The 18,130-nt window shown below is 39.4% G+C and overlaps 2 protein-coding genes across 6 annotated transcripts in view; both read right to left on the bottom strand.

Moving 5' to 3' along the window:
• The window catches only part of depdc5 (DEP domain containing 5, GATOR1 subcomplex subunit), a 69,992-nt gene extending 65,787 nt beyond the window's left edge, over window positions 1–4,205 (bottom strand). For 2 of the 5 annotated variants that reach the window (XM_079649381.1, XM_079649382.1), the window contains exons 1-8: window positions 3,949–4,205; window positions 3,682–3,749; window positions 3,491–3,578; window positions 3,346–3,392; window positions 2,958–3,043; window positions 2,795–2,878; window positions 2,660–2,709; window positions 2,003–2,072 (exon numbers count right to left, since the gene is read on the bottom strand). In XM_079649381.1, coding sequence (XP_079505507.1) covers window positions 2,003–2,072; window positions 2,660–2,709; window positions 2,795–2,878; window positions 2,958–3,043; window positions 3,346–3,392; window positions 3,491–3,578; window positions 3,682–3,739 — 483 coding nt within the window. In that variant the 5' untranslated portion in view covers window positions 3,740–3,749; window positions 3,949–4,205. The remainder of the gene's footprint in view (window positions 1–2,002; window positions 2,073–2,659; window positions 2,710–2,794; window positions 2,879–2,957; window positions 3,044–3,345; window positions 3,393–3,490; window positions 3,579–3,681; window positions 3,750–3,948) is intronic. The other 3 variants (XM_079649383.1, XM_079649384.1, XM_079649380.1) reach the window with 2 other exon arrangements.
• A 416-nt stretch (window positions 4,206–4,621) lies between these two features.
• rab36 (RAB36, member RAS oncogene family) lies at window positions 4,622–14,358 on the bottom strand. Its single transcript, XM_079649399.1, has 11 exons — window positions 14,261–14,358; window positions 10,814–10,897; window positions 7,464–7,555; window positions 7,303–7,377; window positions 6,673–6,774; window positions 6,510–6,574; window positions 6,355–6,406; window positions 5,681–5,762; window positions 5,507–5,597; window positions 5,273–5,386; window positions 4,622–5,181 (listed from the first exon to the last, which is right to left on the bottom strand). The coding sequence occupies exons 2-11, from the start codon at window positions 10,889–10,891 to the stop codon at window positions 5,117–5,119; spliced, it is 816 nt and encodes a 271-aa protein (XP_079505525.1). The 5' UTR covers window positions 10,892–10,897; window positions 14,261–14,358; the 3' UTR covers window positions 4,622–5,116.
• Window positions 14,359–18,130: the final 3,772 nt, after the last annotated feature.

The raw sequence follows: 18,130 nt of genomic DNA, 5'->3' as shown, positions 1-18,130 counted from the left end.
ATCAAGACATTCAAGAGAAGTGAGTGATGACTCAAATAAATAAACACTGCAGTGAATATTCAACAGCTCTAAAGCTTAAGGAAGTCAGTTTCTATGTCTTTTAACATACGATCCTTCAATCAGTAAGTCATCAAAACTTTTGTGGTGTACCTGCGGTCAAAGGAAACATGAATTTCAAGCCAACGTATTTCCAGCATCTCTTCTGCCAACACTCTCATAATGTGTTAAATTGCACCATAAGTTGTGGTGCAAAAAAGTGAAATACTGCTTGACCATATAATTATGTATAATTATTACATATTACCTCTTGTTTTATTTCTAACTCTAACCTGTCTATTTGATGTGACTAATGTGAACATTTGAATGACTATTTGTGTGTATTTATTGTCTTCATCATCTCCACCAGGCATAAGCCGGTGTTTATACATGTGTTTCTGTCCACAGCTGAACATGCATACCACTGGACCCATCAGACTGTTTGATCAGTGTTGGCTGTGAATAACAATTGGTGAAATCATGCAATTGACTGTTTGATAACACAGTGACCAGCACTCCGCTGGCTCAAAGCAAGCCTTCCCTGTGTGTTACAGGTTAAAGTTGGCCTTTGCCGTGGCTAAAGCAATTACACCAATAGAGTTAGCTCTCATTTTGAATGGAAGCACTCATTTTGAATGGAAACAACAACCTGATTTGTTACGATCCACAAAAGTAAGGTATGAGAGAACGTGAAAAAAATCTGTTTTATTTTCCACCATGTTGACTTCAAGGGAGACAGGATGGAGAATTGAGTCAGATTTAACTCTTCTTTGTTTGGGAGGAGGGGGAGACACCTGGCAAGATCGGCACTCTACTGACTGCACCTTATTTCTTTGTTGTAACAATGCTTCTTGGCCATAAATCTTATACCGTTGGAAAGTTCTTACCTTTCAAATGGTGCCACATTTGGGAGGAACATGCATCAGTGGGATGAGCAGCAGAGCTGAGTATGTGCGTTGCGCCCATGAAAAATGTGACAAATCTCCTCTTCCAATGCCAAACAGCAGCCACTCTCCGGTCTTGTACGGCTGCCAGGAGCCTGCCATGACTGCCATTCACCGTCAGGCCCACTTGCACTAGAACCTCAACATGTGGAGGAACATTATGTTCAGCGATGAGACCAGATTCTGCCTACAGCACATTGATCACAGGGTCACAGTGTAGAGAAGACGCAGAGAGCGCTTTGCTGATTGCTGCACCGAACGAGTAAAATATTTTGGTGGAGGCAGTGTGATAGTGGGGGGCGGCATCTCACTCACTGGAAAAACCAGGCTTCTCAGCATTGGAGGCAATCTCAATGCAGAGAGATATTGAGATGAAATTCTGCAACCAGTGACAATCCCCTACCTCAAGAGTCTGGGACCAAACTCTATTCTCCAAGGTGACAACGCTCAACCCCACAGAGCGAAGATCTTTGGAGTGAAGAGGATGGAATGGCCTGCCTGCAGTTCTGACCTCAACCCCATTGAACACTTGTGGCATCAGCTTACTGTCAGAGTGACCAACACAACCACGGTGGCTGACATGGGACAAATGCTGATTGAAGAATGGGATGCCATCCTACAGCAGAGTGTGAGCAGGCTGGTGACCAGCATGAGGAGGAGAGGCTGTGGTGGCTGTGTTTGGTTGTTTTCATCAGACTTCAATCATCCAATCCACCAAACCCAACCAAAAGAGAGTCAGCAGGTAAAACTGCTGTTTGGCATTGATAGAGGAGATTTGTCAAATGGTCATTGCCGCAACCCACATTCTCAGCTCTGCTGCTCATCCCACTGATGCATGTTCCTCACAAATGTGGCACCATTTCAAAAGGTAATTATACTGGCTTTCCAATGGTATAAGTTGTTCATACAAAGAAATAATTTACCAAACACACATTTCCTTACTTTTTGTGTTAAATTTAGATTGGGATTACTTCAAGTATTGTTGAGCTGTTGGTAAATATCTGTTTTCAAACTGCTCTTACCCTAGTGTCTTCACTGATGTACCCACAGGTCACTTTCTCTCCCTTCACCCACAGTTCACTGGCCTGGGCTCTGCAAAATGAAAACAGCATGAGCTTGCATGTAGTGACAGACACATTATACACTCACCATCACCATTGCATATAAAGAAAACAAAGCAAGGGACAGCTGAGATCAAATTAAACAAAAAACAACCGTCTTATAAAGCCTCTATGTGTTATTGCCCTTCTACTAATTCAATGCAATATTAATACAGATAATTAATAAAACAGACAATCGAAAACATGATTAGAAGAAGCGGGAGGGCAGAAAGCATATAAAGAAAAAAGCCCTCCTGTTAGTCATTCGGTTTCAACGTTTCTGGTCAGGGACCCAAATATTAAGGTATTTTAACTGCAAACTTAGGACGTGGGATTCCATGTGTGTCTGTACAGTATGTAAATACACATAGATAAACAAAATGCTATGTATACATACACATATATACAAGCACATACACAGTATATGCACACATTTTGAGAGTGAAAAGAAAATACAATACCAAATCAATGAAAAGCAAAATAAAGAGGTATGTAAATGTTCTTTTACTTTTAATGTAATGTCACCCTGCATGCCTTTATTGTAAATAGAGTGTAGAGAATACAATTAATTATCAGTACCTGATTCCAGCAAACTCCACTTTCTGCGTCACATAAGCACATGTGCTCACCTGGAATCCAAATGATACATGTTAAAACCTCACATAACTTTTCCTTTTCACATTGTATCCAGATATGATCCTTCTCATGTCCCACCAGACTCTTCTTCAGCCTCCACATGTCTCCTCTGCCGATGTACTGGTCCTTGAAGGTCAGCTCCACCAGGTCCAGTGTTACATCCTGCAGGAAAAAGCGAAACTATGAGAGATTCTGTTCGCTGACAGAGCGTGGAGAGGCAGATAGGTCGCAGTGAACATACCTTTGGGTCCACAATGTTAACAATGACATCCTGGTAAGCACGCAGCTTGAAGGCTTGTGCTACAGTCTGATCCACACTGATGGTCTCTGGATAGGAACACAATAAATCAAGGTATTAGTTTAAGAAATTACATTACTATAATGTTATCACTATTTCATCTGTGCAGCTTCAGAATCAGATTTACTGCTGATTGGGTTTACATATACAAAGAAAAAGGAAGAAATATATATATATTTTTTATTTTGAAACAGGAACTAGGTTATGTTATGCATTTCTGCTTGAAAAAATACGTAATTCAATAATATCAAAGTATTCGATCTAGACTCCTTTCATTTTTGAGATATAGCAAACATTTATACATTCAAACTTTTGATCATAATGAATGTACCTTTCTGGAGGTCCTCTTTTAGGCTCTTCACCTGAAGCAGAAGAGGACTGGGAATAAAAAAGAGACATGACCAGATTATAAAGTCAGAAGTGTAACAATATGAAGAGGAACATTCCACAGAAATCCTCTCATTGTGCAGTCTCACCTGTACTCATCTGTAGGGTGTGCAATCTCAATGATATCCCTCAGACTGACTTGAGGGAAAACCTTTGGGTTGACAACCAACTCATCATCTGTTCAAAGGAAAAGTTCATTTGTAAAACAATTTGATAGAAATCACATTTTTCACAAGAGAATCATTTATTTTGAAAGTATGAATTGGAGGTGATTGCTTACCACTACCACCAAAGCCTTTCTTGTGCAGCACAAGCTTATATGATTTGTTGGTCTTCATAATGAACCAGCTGGAGATCAACATATTAACTTGTTATGTGACTTCTTACAGTTGCAGGCAATAACATATGAGTATTTGTATTCCATATCACCAAACTACAATACATTCAAGAGGTATTTTTGTATTACTATGACTTATTGGATTATTCAATAACACATTAACGTAGATAGGTAAGAACAAGCGAACGTATAGAATACATATAGAAGTACCTCAGCAGGCTCTTCTCAACAACTCGAACTCCTTTAGCAGCACAACCTGCCCTGGGATGTTGACATACGCTAGCTTAGCACGTGTCTCATTTGAGAAGCCCACAGCGACTGAACTATTAGAAACTAACATTAGCACCAACGTTAAAATAACTTTAACTTGTAAGTACGTTTTCAACTTGGAATTAGAAAGCAGCTAACTAGCTAGCTCTCACTGGTTACACTTCCTCCAAAACATGGACATGCGAGATGTGATTGGTTAGCCGTGGGTCAGAGAGTATTTAGCGAAGCAAGAGGGCTCACTCCGCTTTATTTTTACTAAGATTAAAAGGTATGTTTCTTACGGTTGACCCCATTATGTCCATGAATTCACCCAAATTCCAAACATACAAGACCTTTTCCTTCATAATATGTACGTATACATCAAACAAATCTGCATGATCCAATTGAAAGGTCATACGACTATGATGTGATGCATATGTTAGTTCATTCATCTTTGTTTACATATAAGGACCATCTCTGGGACCATCTAATTAATAAAGGCAAGCATGTATAAGCATTTGGTGTTTTACAGGGGATAAGAAAGTCCTAATCATTAAGGAACACATTATGAATGTTGCGCGTAAATCTTGCGTAGCCCGACATAATTTTAATATAATCATGACAGAACACTTCAGACAGCTGATAAACCACTTTATTAGTTGACAAAAATACTGTTTACACTTGCATTAGATAAAAGTAAACACACTTTAAATAAACCTTTATAACCCACAGTAAGAGGTGACATATATTCCACCACAATACTGTATAAAAAAGTAGCAAAGAAATTCTTAAGCACCCATACAAGGGTTTTTACCAAAAGTTATTGGCCCTTGGCCACCATGGGGGTGGACAAAATGGAGTTTGTATTTAACAGAAAAAAAAGACCAATAAACTAAAACGATTAATTTGAGACGCTGATTTGATTTGTTATTAGCCTTCTTTAATGTTTTATGTTAGAACATTCTGGATGAAATACTGACAACTATCCCATAACAAATGTCAAATTCATTTAATTTAGTTTCAGCAAACAGTGACCCTTTCCATCAATAACATCGGCTTCCAGGAGCTCATACTGGTTGAACCTTTTGCAATCAGAATATATGGCAGTTTTAAAGATTTAAATGGAACATCAGCAGCAGCTTCTCTTTGTGTCTTGCTGCGCCACCGCCTCCTCCAGGTTGGCCCGATCTGATTCTGTCGACACAAAGATTATGGGTACATTAAATTAGCCTCAATGCTTTCATTATCAACATCTCTATTTATTAGGAGCTATGTTATTTCTTACTGATACTATTTCCACATCCGATGCTAGCAGGGGCTCCATTCTCCATGTCCTTCAGCATGCACTTCTCAAAGGCCAAGGCGGCCACCCTGAAGAAAAAACCCTGCACGTTCTCCCCTGAAAATAAAGAAAAAGGTATACTTTCTTACGGTGGCGCTCTGCAAAGACAATACTATTTGTATGCTTGTTTTCCCAATGTACTATATAGCAGTGACAAGTATAAGCTCTTGGTTTGACCTGTTTTAGACGAAACAGCCCAAAACTCTGCATGCATTTCTCTTGCTATCCTGATGGCATCTTTTTCTGTTCGCTGTCTTTCTTCTAAAGGCTAAAGAAGGAGAAAGTTGGGTAAAAGAAGAACAATGGGTTGTTTGCATAGTAAACATATACAATCAAATAAAATATGTTCACCATTAGGTCACTCTTAGTGCCAACCAAGAAAATGAAACAGGAGTCAGGTTCATTTTCTCTCATGGCCTCCTCCAACCATTGGCTATAAAAACAAAACAAAGTTCTTACATTATTTGAATGTGAAACATGCCCTTCCAGTTGTATGTAGTATTTGAATTTGACTCTATACTATACAGAATCCTGTGACCCTGTAAAGGATAAGCACTCACAGATAATGGATGTATGGATGTATATTAGAGATTTTTATAAACATGTATATGCTTTAGATCATTCTGGTTCCAGATCTCTAAATCACCACCAAAATGCCTATTGAGTCTAAATTGCCATGACTATGACTTAGACAATAAATGTTACATCTAGATACTTAATTCCGGGAAATAAACGAATGGAATGATAGATAGCTATCATTATTGACAGATACGCTATGGTGATACATTGTCACTTTTTGTGTTTAACATTTACTTTAAGTTACTACATCCCAGTGTGTGGCAACAATTGCTGGCTGTTATATTGTGACAGAGATGTCTTTACAATTTGATATTACTGGCTGCTGACTCAGTGGTAGCTTTGCCATTCATTATCTGATGTTGTATGTGTCTTAAGAAAACACCATTGTAATGTAGGTAAGGGCACATTGTTGAATTATCCCAATGATAAGGTTGTGTCAGACCTACCTTGTATGATCGAGGGACTTAATGTCAGCCATGTCAAAGACTGTGATAATGACTGGAAAAGATGAACAAAAAGTGTCAGCATTATTAGTTTACACTAGCTAATATGTAAACTGGTCTCACATAGCATCAGATCCACAATAAAAAGTCGATCTTACCCTGAGCTCCTCTGTAGTATGCAGTAGCGATGCACTTGAATTTTTCCTGCCCAGCAGTATCCCAGCTAACGAAAAGAAAGTACTTAAGAATGGCAAAAAACTAAAAAGAAAAGTACTCAGAAGGTACTTACATGTATGTAGAATATCAAATCAAACTACTCACATCTGAAGGGAGAAAGGCACTCCGGATATCACAAACCTCTCAATCTCAAAGTCAACTCCTATGGTGGCCTTGTAGTCTCTTTCAAATACATCCTTACAGAACCTGAAAAAGGCATATTTATTTTTGATGTGTTCAGAACTACACTCACAATAGAATAGTGTCAAACTAGATTTGTCTATAATTATTCTGCTTTTTTAGTACTAAATCCCTAACCTGCTTTTAGGTGGAATCAGTTGGTTACAAAAGACTGATGTGTTCATACTATATAGTCAAGAAACATGTTCTAAGGTTAATGCATGAACTGGGTTTCCAACCTTTTCCAGTCAGGATAAATCTGATTGTCTTTAAGATGGTTAGCAGCACGGCGAAGTGCATCACTAAATGACTACGATATCTTTCTGGTCAATCCTTTTCAATTGTAGATACCTGGATACTATTTACATCTTTAAACTCTTAACAGTATCCGATTAAACAATATTCAGGAACTGGCCACTACCCATAGACTGTGATGCACCCTGTGATAAAGGATCACAGGTACTCATGATTTACTTGAAGAGGTCACTCGCCATATATTGTGATCACAGTTAAATAGGTTCCGTCTTAATTGGCTAATTGTTGAGTTGTTTGTACCTATTAATGAGGCAGGTCTTCCCCACATTCAGGTCTCCAACAACCACCACTTTTGACATTTTCTGGCGGTCCCATCTTCGAAGAAGACAACATGACAGTGAGATGTTAAAGCTTTTCATTTGATGTTAATCTAAGGCATTGACACAAATCAGGAGACTCACGGCTGACGACTGGTGGCTCCGTCTTTACAGGCTGCTTTAGCCTGAATGTCCCAGTCTTTCTTCAGCTGCAGAGCCGCGTTACGTGTGTAGCACTAAAAAACAACAAGAACATACATTACTTACATGTATTTGCCATTACATACACTGATAACAAGACTTAGATTCTGAAAGGCTGTACTTACGCCAAGCAGTGCTTTGAGTTAAATGCTAACATGCTAACAATGTTAATGCTAACATGCAGATGGTTAGTATTATGTTCACCATGTTTAGTGGTTAGATTCCTAACATTTAATAATCAAGTATTAGCCAAACTAAACAATGTATGTGATGATGATGCTAAATGAAAAGTGAACGGATCTCATTCAACTCAGTTCATCTCGAGTGGGACACTCGTTTTTGTACCACACGTCAGGGAAATCCATTGATAGGTTGTTGAAACATTTCAATCAAAACCCTAACAGTGGCACTACAGAAAGTCAAAAGTGTTAGGGAATAACTTGCTTAGGTATTCAACCTTTGACAGAGTTAATAATTTTCTCCTTTCACTGTCTCCTTTCCCACGGCACAGGTCTACGGCCTTCGGGTATTGCTGCTATCTCTCTTAAGGAGGGGCAGCTTGGGTGATTGTTGTTGCCAGCTTATGACCGAGCAAAAGCCGCCATGAGATAGTTTATGTTCAGGGACATCTAGAAACCCTTATTTTTAGGAACATAGGTTCCCTGGTGCACAGTCTTTTCTATGGACGACAGCTCTAGTTAGATTCAGGGTCCATATTTCTTTAGTCTCACTGATGAAGAATGTTGATTATTACTAGGGGTGCACCGAATGGGAAATTCTTGGCCGAAACCGATACCGAAAATAGGAAACAGTTGGCCGAAAACCGAATGCCGAAAGGCCGAAAATGATTAATAGAAATATATATATATATAATGTATACATTTTTTGCCAATGTTGTTCAGCTTCCTGATTATGGAAAAAGACATGATTATGGCAAAACTTAACTTAAATAATAATCACTAGTATGGGTCCATAAAACATTTATTCAGCACTTTTGAATGCATACAGTACATTAATTCCAAGTCAAGTGCATTTTCTTTTCTCTGTAGGATAACTACAACAAAGTGCATTCAGAACAAAGCCAAGGTGCTTTAAAACTGCATAAACATCTAGGCCAGTAGGCCCACAACAAAATAGTGTAAATAAAGACTGTAACAGCAAAGCTTCAACAACAACAAATGCACCTATAAGTGCATGCATACAAATGTGCAAACTGGATAAATCCACATGAATGTAACTATTTACAAATGAAATTACAATTGAATTTCAAGAATCTAAATAAGGCTGTCTGTCCTCATAAGCAAAGTAGTACACATTGTATAAAGATACATAAAGTGAAAACTGGATACAAAATCCACAATCAATTACAAATTAAATTACAATTTCAAGAATCTGCAAATAAGGTGGTCTGTCCTCATGAGCAATGTAAACAACATTGTATCATTTAGATAACGAAAGTACAATATATTGAACACTGTGCTGCTGTCATTTCCCCCTAATGATAACCTGAGATGGTGAATTATAACTCACAATGAAAATTGTTCAGGAAAGTGGGTATAGAGTAGACATGTAGAACTAGATAAGCTTATGATAAGCCAGCCTTGTCTACTTATTAAGGAAAAGTGGGAGGTTATTTTTAATGAACATTAGCTTCTCTGCTTTATCAGCCATAAGTCTGTTCCTCTTCTCATCAAGCACATGAGTGGCAGCGCTGAACAGTCTCTCGCTGTCAGTGCTTGTGATTTGATCTTACTCCGCATATTTGTCCGGGTGTTTTGATTTCAAGTGGTGGAGTAATCCCGAAGTGGTGAAAGTCTTTGCAGTTACACCCCCTCGAGAAATGTCAGCTGAACACGTTTTACAAATCGCAATCCGCGCCTCTTTCTCTGATATTTTTAAATATCTCCAAGCGGCAGACATGTTGGCTGTGAGCCAGCCGCGAGCATGGTCGCGCGCCGTGCTTGTCGCTGCGTTTTGATTACGTCATCACAACAACACGTTAGCTTACCAACGTAACCCTGTTCTCTGACATTCGGTGATATTTTTTCGGTGCTAAAACCCTTTCGGCCGAAAGCCGAAAGAGCCTTTTTAACCATTTTCGGCCGATAATTTTCGGCGGCCGAATATTCGGTGCATCCCTAATTATTACACTCCGAATTAATGAAAACCTCCAACTACAATTCTCCGGCCGAAGCTCCAAGTAAACCGTCATTGTTTGCCATCAAAGCTCCAGTTCTCCTCGTGTCTCTCAGTCCTGTTTCGAATTGCTTCAGAAGTTTCCCTCACAAAAAGGATCACCCAAGTCTTTAGGATACATTGTATGGAACCCATGAATGCCTGTATAATATATGTTATCAATTCATTAGGTAGACATTTGATTTGATGATTGCAGAAGATGAAAAGTCACCGAAGCAGGACAATTGTACCATTACCAACATGTATGGAAATCCATGTGATAGGTTACATTTCACTGAGGCAATTGAAAATGAGGATGGCACTACAGAAAAGGTCAATTCTCATCTGCTTGGGACCATGAAATGATTGTAGGTTCAAACTTTAATAATCCAATCATTGTTAGAGATATTCCTCAAGTCGGCTGTTATAAGTCCCACCGATGGAAAAGCCACATAGTTATTAACTGGGACAGAATACAGGGGGTGGATGTCTGCTTTACTGAGCTACTCAACTGGACTCTGTGGTAATGCAACATCAGACCTACAGCCTCTATCTTGTTTGTGTGTGATGTCTGCAAACTAACTTGAAACTGGGGCAAGCACTTTGATTTCCTACTATTAGAACCTTGTGCTCTCAATATTCAGCATCTTACATTGAACACAAGACCTTTCCAACGCCTTAATGGCATCAACACAAATGGAGAACACAGAATATATGCATGCAGGCATGCATTCTATAATATTGTACATTCTTAGGAAAACAAGGATCAGGGCAGTTGCAGAGATAACCTGCAACTGGCCCCATTAGCATAAGTTGTCAAATATTATAGATTCCTCTCCAAATAAAGATTTTGAGGGAAGAAGGATATTTGGACTGAGTCTGTGATTGGGTCGCTGACTTCAACAGCCCATAATGAATCTGAGTGCAAGTATCTGACACTGATTTCCCTTGCTAAGAAAGTCAGTTAGAAGAAGTCACACGTTTCCAATTAAACAAACATCTTCTAGACCCCCACTTCTACGATTCTAACCAGTGATCTCATTTAAAAGAAGGGGGTTTCCTTTGCCCATGATTGAATTGGATCAGACCATTGTCTCCTTGGAGAAAACAGGACGTACCTTTGGAAATTCCCAGATGACCCTGTCTCTGCTGATGGGTGGAGGGAATGGAATCTTCCCATTCCTGTTATCCTGCATGACAACCTGGGGGAGGGAATGTGTAACATGGGTTAGCCTCATATAATTCAGTGTAATACCAAGCTCTTCTTCAATGTGCGTGTACATTTTTTCTAAAGACATGTTCTGCATTAAGATCAGAGCATCAATCATGTGCCAATGCTAATTCTCATTTATATACATTATGTAAACAGAAATGGTACACTGCGATAATATACATAAACAAACATGTATTACCTTTTATTGTATGTGTTACAGACTGAAATGAACAATGAAATAATACTATTTAAGCTGTTTAATTAGTATAGTACGGAGCAAAGGGGCATGGAAAAAAAAAAAGAGAGAAAAAAAGAAGTCAGGGTAACGGGCTAGTTTCTCATTCGCACGAAAAAGTATCTTGTGAGCACGAGAAAGTATCTCATGTGCATGAGAAAATAACCCGTTATCCCGACTTTTTTTTAATTGGAGAAAGTTACCGCTGCGCCAAGGAGGAAGTGGAGCACACAGGAGACACCATTTCATTGCAGACTGTTATGTTTACATGGGGAAATGACAGTGCATACATTATTTGAAGGGGGGGGTAGTGAATTGTCAACGGGGGGTGCTAGTGAACTGTCAACGTTGGGGGAGCCTCGCTGCGGGGAAACGGTGGACCTCTGTCGCCTGTCAGCGCAACTTCAATGATGCCGTTTAAAAACATAAACATTTTAAGGGCGGTGCCGGTGTTTTGCCAAAAGATGCACCCCCGGCGTGAAATGCACGTCCCTTGTCACGGGAATGCGCAGTTGAAAATGAAATGTTTACACCTTAAAACAATGCTTAAAATGAAAAGTAAACGTCCAGGGTTTTATTTAATGGTAATTTTCAGACTGTGAGTCGTTTAGTGGTAGCTCATATACATGTAGTCTTGATTCTTGTGGTTAAACTTTTCGCTCCGTATTAGGGATGTCCCGATCACCTTTTTTTGCTCCCGATCCGATTCCGATCATTTGATTTTGACAATTGCCGATACCGATTTTTCCCGATCCGATCTTTATGCAATGCATTAAGAGGAAAAAAACCATTCAAGTTGTCCCTTAAGGTTATTTTTTTATTTAAATTGGATATTCTATCCAACATGGATATAGCTTCTTTTTTTCACAGCAGCATTAGATCAGTTCAGTTGTGCAGCATTGGATCAAAACAAAATAAAGCTTATCAGTACTCGTTAGCTTGCTGCTACAATTAGACACTGCGCCCTGCCCACTCTGTTGCCAGATTTGAGAGAAATAAGCAACCAGGTCTATGAAAACAAACCCCAAAGAAGCAACACATACATGATGTTGTGTAATTTGAAAACAAAACTAAGGCCTCAGGATGACTTTAAGACTTGAACATGGTCATTTTTGTTTCGTAACATTGAATAAAAAAAAAAAAAGAAAGTATTTAAAAAATAATAATCTTTTAAAATCCCGATCGCCGATTTTTTTCTCCCGATTCCGATCTTTTGAAAATCACGTGATCGGCTCCGATCCCCGATCACGTGATCGGATCGGGACATCTCTACTCCGTATTGTGATGGTTGGGTTGTTGCAATATACGTTGCTCAGGGGGACATTATTTGTTGACGCACAGGTGGCCCGAGGGGACGACATCAGCCGAGGGACCAGGCATGAGCGTTAGTTCTGAAGTTAGCACGGCTAGGATGTTGCATTGTATCTTGTGGAACATTGCAAGTAAAGTACGTGAGAGTAAGATAGAGTGTGTTGTTATTAATACATATTGAAACATGGAGTGTTGAATCCTGGATTTTGCATTCATTCGTCACTTCTTTTTCAGTTATTTTTTTATTTAATTTATGTTTTTATTTAATTGTGACGTCCACGTGCTTTAAAATGTATTGTTTGATTTTACATATTTGTCATATAATAATCAAAATATATGTATACAAATGTTACACTGGGTGTTTCTCAGGCCGTTTCTCAAACGCGAGGAAACTGGCTTCCAAGCCAATATTTCAAGGATACTACGTCATCGAGTGCCGCCGAAGGACTGTTCCAATCTCCAGCATACTTGGAATTCCACCGCGGCTGCATCCTTGGTTTGGGGGTAATTTCGAGGCTGCACATGTGTAGACTTCGCGTCCTTCAAATCCCCACAATTTCCCCAAATCTGTGGCGGAAAATGTAAGGCGGGGCCTCTCATATGACGTACACCTGCACACTTGCTAGCCTGTTCCACTCTTTGTTTTCCAAATGCCAGGAAGGATTCTTGCCTAGCTTCTGGAGGAAGTGACTCGGAAGACATGTGCTACCAAGCAAGCATCCTCGCGATTGAGAAACTGCCTCAATGTGGAGGAAGGCTGCTACAGAGCCACTATTTCAAGTATACTACGTCATCGAGTGCCGCTGAAGGACTGTTCCAATGTCCAGCATACTTGGAATTCTACCGAGGCCGGCGTACTTCGTAGCGAGAAATTTCGAGGCTGCACATGTGTAGACTCCGCGGTCTTAAAATCCCCACAATGCTTTGCGCACGGACCAATCTCCAAATCTTTGGCGGAAATAGCGCTCCATTTAAGGCGGGGCCTCTCATATGACGCACACCTGCACACCACAATTCTTTGTTTTCCGAAGCTAGGAAGGATTCTTGCCTCGCTTCTGAAGTAAGTGACTCGGAAGACATGTGCTACCAAGCAAGCGTCCTCGACATTGAGAAACACCCATAGTCTTATGGCGCATTTCCACTGCAGCGCCTATCCTATTTTCACCTAATAGGATAATCTAATTTGAATAAAACAGTTATGCCTTAACCTTCAACACTTCATTTGAGAAATGCATACAAAAAGTCACTTATTGGGAACATTTATATAATTTATTCTAATTAAAACACCATAACATATTGAACATCAGAACAAACAACCAACAAGTAAACAAATAAATACTTTCAAAACTAAAAGTGCACTCAGTACCTTCATAAATTGTTGGTCATTCTTATTAATAAAACTTCAGGAATCCCACCCATGGTGTGAAAAGTCTAAAGCACAGACCCACCTTGTTGCTATTTCAAAGTGAAACAACTCACTTTGTGAAAGCATTTGTTGGATATAAATAGTTGAAGGTGCTGATTGTAAATGAGATAAAGTGTAAATACTGCGAGTTTGTCCGTCAGAAGCCCCTCTAACATCATCATAATGATTTTAATAGAAACCCTCATCTCAAACAAGCCTTTTTACTTTGAAGGTCCTGGACGGGATTCACGTTTGTTAGCTCACCGTGACAACAGTAGCGATGAGGAGATACAACCAACTCTATTACATTTTATTTCACATATGTCGCCTTTTCTTTCTCAAAATGGCTCTCTGTTAAACTGTGGTTCAATTCACGAAGACTGTGAGTTTGTTGTACTAACCCCAAATGAAATTACAGAATATGTCCGTGGTTCCTTTCACGTTGTCGCTTGCTGCAGTCGCGAGCCCGGACGCTGTTTGATGAGGAGCTAGTTTCCATGACAACCATACCGTAGCGCCTGTATCACGTGATTATTTTATAACCTATGGTTAAAGTGGGACCCAAAGAACATCAAAGCAAATAAACAGAGGTGGAAGAATTAATCAGATTGTATATTTCAGCAAAAGTAGCCGTTCTTAATTGTAAAAATACTTTGTTGCAAATAAAAGACCTTCATTCAGATCTTTATTAAGTATAAGTACATCAATTCAATTATTCATTTGTATTAGCTAATCATTTGAATCTAAAATGTACTTAAAGCTGTCAAATAAATGAAAAAGTACAATATTGGCTTCTAAAATGTAGTTGAGTAAAGTAAAAACGAGCATAAACTGAGAATATTTAGGTAATACAAGTACCTCAAAATGTTGCTTGAGTAGGCCTACTGTACTTCAGTAAATCAATGTACTTTGTTACTATATCCATCACCACCGCAAATAATAGTTTCACTGTAATATATCTATGACATCCAGACATCAAACATATAAAGTAACTGATTCACTATGACATAATGACATTGTAACATGTAATCCACAAAATATAGGCAATGCATGACAGAGCTGTAAAAAACGCCAACCTGTTTTAGTAATAGCTACAACATAATTACACTATTGACTAAACGCAGTATTGGGTAACATAAGCATCTCTCCTGGTTATTGTCGTTTCAGTTCTGCAGCACAATGAAGATGATTTCGAGTAGTGGATTTATAATAATAATAATGCATTTTATTTATAAGCGTACTTTTCATTTGAGTAAACAAAATTCAAAGTGCTACAGAGTAAAATAGTTGAAACAAAACAAAACAAAAAATATATATATAATAAAGTAAACGTTTAGGCAAGTGGGGGTTTTAAAGATCTAGTAAAAGGCTATTCTAAAAAAAAACGGAATCAGCTTTATTTAGAAGAACGTGGAGAAAGAAAGTTGTAAAGTTCTCTTTTACAAAGTTTAAGTCAGTCATATTTAAGAATAAAAGTAGTGTAGTTGCGCCACCCAAGGGTGTTACAATCTCGATACATTTTTCCGCACTTATAAACTGTGCATACAAATGGCAAGCCTTATATATTCAGTTAAAAAAATCATCATTCAATTTAAAATAGTTTTTCTTCTTGAGTCAAAAATGTGTCTTTCAAATCGAAGTTCTACTCCTAACTCTTGCTTAATTATTTTTGAATAATTTCCAAACAATTTTAAATCCCTTGTACAAATAAACAAACACATTTTTTGTTATGTATTGTTGAACTGTCCTTGTTAACATGTCAGTGAGTCACTGTTTTAATTCTATGCATTTTTAATTGTGTTTAATCTGAAATTAGCATATCTGGAGAGTGACAAAGTGGGAGGGTGGCACAACAATAACATAAGGCAGGTTAATTAATACTTGATTTTCAGTTTATTTGATTTAAAAATAAATAAACGATATACAGTATCCCAAATGATTTAATTAATACTTTGTTATAAGAACATTTAAATACGATTGTAACGCCAGTACAGTACTTGAACGCACCTCTGGTCATGTTTCATTTTGGGGGACGCTGGGAGCATGCGATCAGTGCCTTTAGTTAATCGGAAGTAAGGGTCAACTTTCGAAGTCGGCATTAGTCGGTGTACTTTAGTATTGTTTTGCAGCAAGCTGTGTTCATAACCATTTTCGCCTGGTTATTTGAGTGAAGGATGTATGCCGAATTCTGGAATGAAGACAACACCGGTAATGTTACCTTTCTTCAAGCTAGCTAGCTAACGCTAATGACCACGATGCTAATGTGATTGTATGGAGCTAATTTCCTGCCATAACTCCACAAACAAACTAAACAGGTTTTACAAATGCCTCATGATTCACTAACAAACACAATGTGGTTTGCAAATACAAAACACCATCTACAAACTAATGCATTTAGTTTTGCAAAGAAAAAAACGTATCTATCAAACAAACACATAATATTTTTCTAATAAATCATGTTTGACAGACAAATTCAGCATAGGTTTTACATAGTACACACGTTTTTTTTACAACTACAAAACTTTTTCTTCTCACGCCGGAATATTACTGCCAAAAGTCACGTGACTCACTCACGTGACTTTTGGCAGTAGTATTCCGCCGTGGTTGTGCTCATAGATATATATAAACAGGGGTGCACACATCTTTCTCAGTGAGGTACTCAGATGAGTACCTGGAGTCAGTGTTTGGTACTCCAACTTCTGGCTCCCCTCAAAGTTCCCATGAAGCCCTCTGTATCGCGAAAAGTAACAAAGTAACCAGTTACTTTAATAATAATAATATTACTTTTATCGGTAACGGAGTACTGTAACGCGTTACTTTTATAATTCAGTAATCACACTACAGTTACTAACATTGCCCCGACATGCGTTACTTCGTTACTTTTATAAAATCAGTCATAATCACACTGACAGACAAGAGGGGTTTCCGCCGCAGGTTTATATCTGCGCGATTTACGCGTCCACATCTCCACGTGCAGCGCTGCATAAACATGGCTGAGTCAGCGATAACTTTCGAGGGGTGGAGGTATGCCCATTATTTTGAGTTCCTCCGAAGAATAGACAGTAATGTGACGGTGAGGTGCACACTGCGTCCAGGCCAGAAGCTGTTATCCACTGCTGCAGGGACGTGCACAGGTACGGGCTACTGTTGCCCAGGCAACGACCCGTTTGGCCTTTTTGGCTGACCTGTACCTCTGGAGGGAGCGAAAGTTTGTTTTTCTTTTTTCTGTTGTGGCCGAATCAACATGATGAGCCCACAATTAGTATTGTAGCGTCTCGCTGCGGGAAACAGACTTTTTCAGCGCTGTCATCTGCCGGTGCGTTAAGACCACCTCAGAGTCGGATTTTGGAAACTTAATTTTGAGTTGTCTCATGGCAGTTAGGGTATAAGGGACAAACGAGGGGACTTTACTTCCTCTTGATACCGGAGGTTATTTACAAGAAAACACCTAAATATAGCCTACTTGTTGTTATTGTGCTTCTGTCTTTCTGTGTCTTTTCATCTGTAAACTCCCTCAACATTGTTGCCGCGCATGCGTACCTGCGTACCAGTTATGTGCACCTCTGTATATAAACACTAGTGGCGCGTTTCCACTGCAGCGCGGAGCTCGATTTTAGCGTGCTGAGCCGTGCGGGGCCGGTTTTTGGTTGCGCTTCCACTTGGCCTAGTTTTGGCCCGGGGCTACTTTTTCACCTTTTTCTGGCCCGACTAAATCGTAGTTCTATCGAGGCCAACAAACAGGGCTGAGTCGGGCTGAGCTTGCTAAACTAGAGAGAGAATCGCTGTCAAGGGGGCTACAACTACAACAAGATGAACATATTTGACCGTGATTTAATTGTAATACAAGTTTCAAAATGATGCCGAAGTAACAACAAACAGAAAAGCTGAAGGCTCTGGGTGTTGAGGGACTGTCATGGTTGACACGTCTCATCAACGTTGCGTGGAAGTCGGAAACAGTACCGAAGAAGTGGCAGACCGGGGTGGTGGTTCCCCTTTTCAAAAAGGGGGATCAGAGGGTGTGTGCCAATTACAGAGGCATCACACTACTCAGCCTTCCCGGGAAAGTTTACTCTAAGGTACTCGAAAGGAGGGTCAGGCCGATTGTCGAACCTCAGATTGAGGAGGAACAATGCGGATTCCGTCCTGGTCGTGGAACGACGGATCAGCTTTTTACTCTCGCAAGGATCCTGGAGGGGGCCTGGGAGTACGCTCATCCAGTCTACATCAGTTTTGTAGACTTGGAGAAGGCGTATGACCGAGTTCCAAGGGAG

This window comes from Notothenia rossii (assembly GCF_949606895.1).
Source record: "Notothenia rossii genome assembly, chromosome: 9".
In the NCBI taxonomy this organism is placed as follows: Eukaryota; Metazoa; Chordata; class Actinopteri; order Perciformes; family Nototheniidae; genus Notothenia; species Notothenia rossii.
This window is presented reverse-complemented; position numbering and strand designations above follow the sequence as displayed.

What these genes read in the sequence shown, in the direction of transcription:
- rab36 (XM_079649399.1), bottom strand. Translation starts at nt 10,891, where the DNA reads ATGCAGGATAACAGGAATGGGAAGATTCCATTCCCTCCACCCATCAGC. An exon ending in TCATCTGGGAATTTCCAAAG is followed by an intron (nt 7,556 to 10,813) that starts GTACGTCCTGTT and finishes GTTGTTTTTTAG; the next exon opens with TGCTACACACGTAACGCGGC. An exon ending in GTGCCTTTCTCCCTTCAGAT is followed by an intron (nt 6,575 to 6,672) that starts GTGAGTAGTTTG and finishes TCTTTTCGTTAG; the next exon opens with CTGGGATACTGCTGGGCAGG.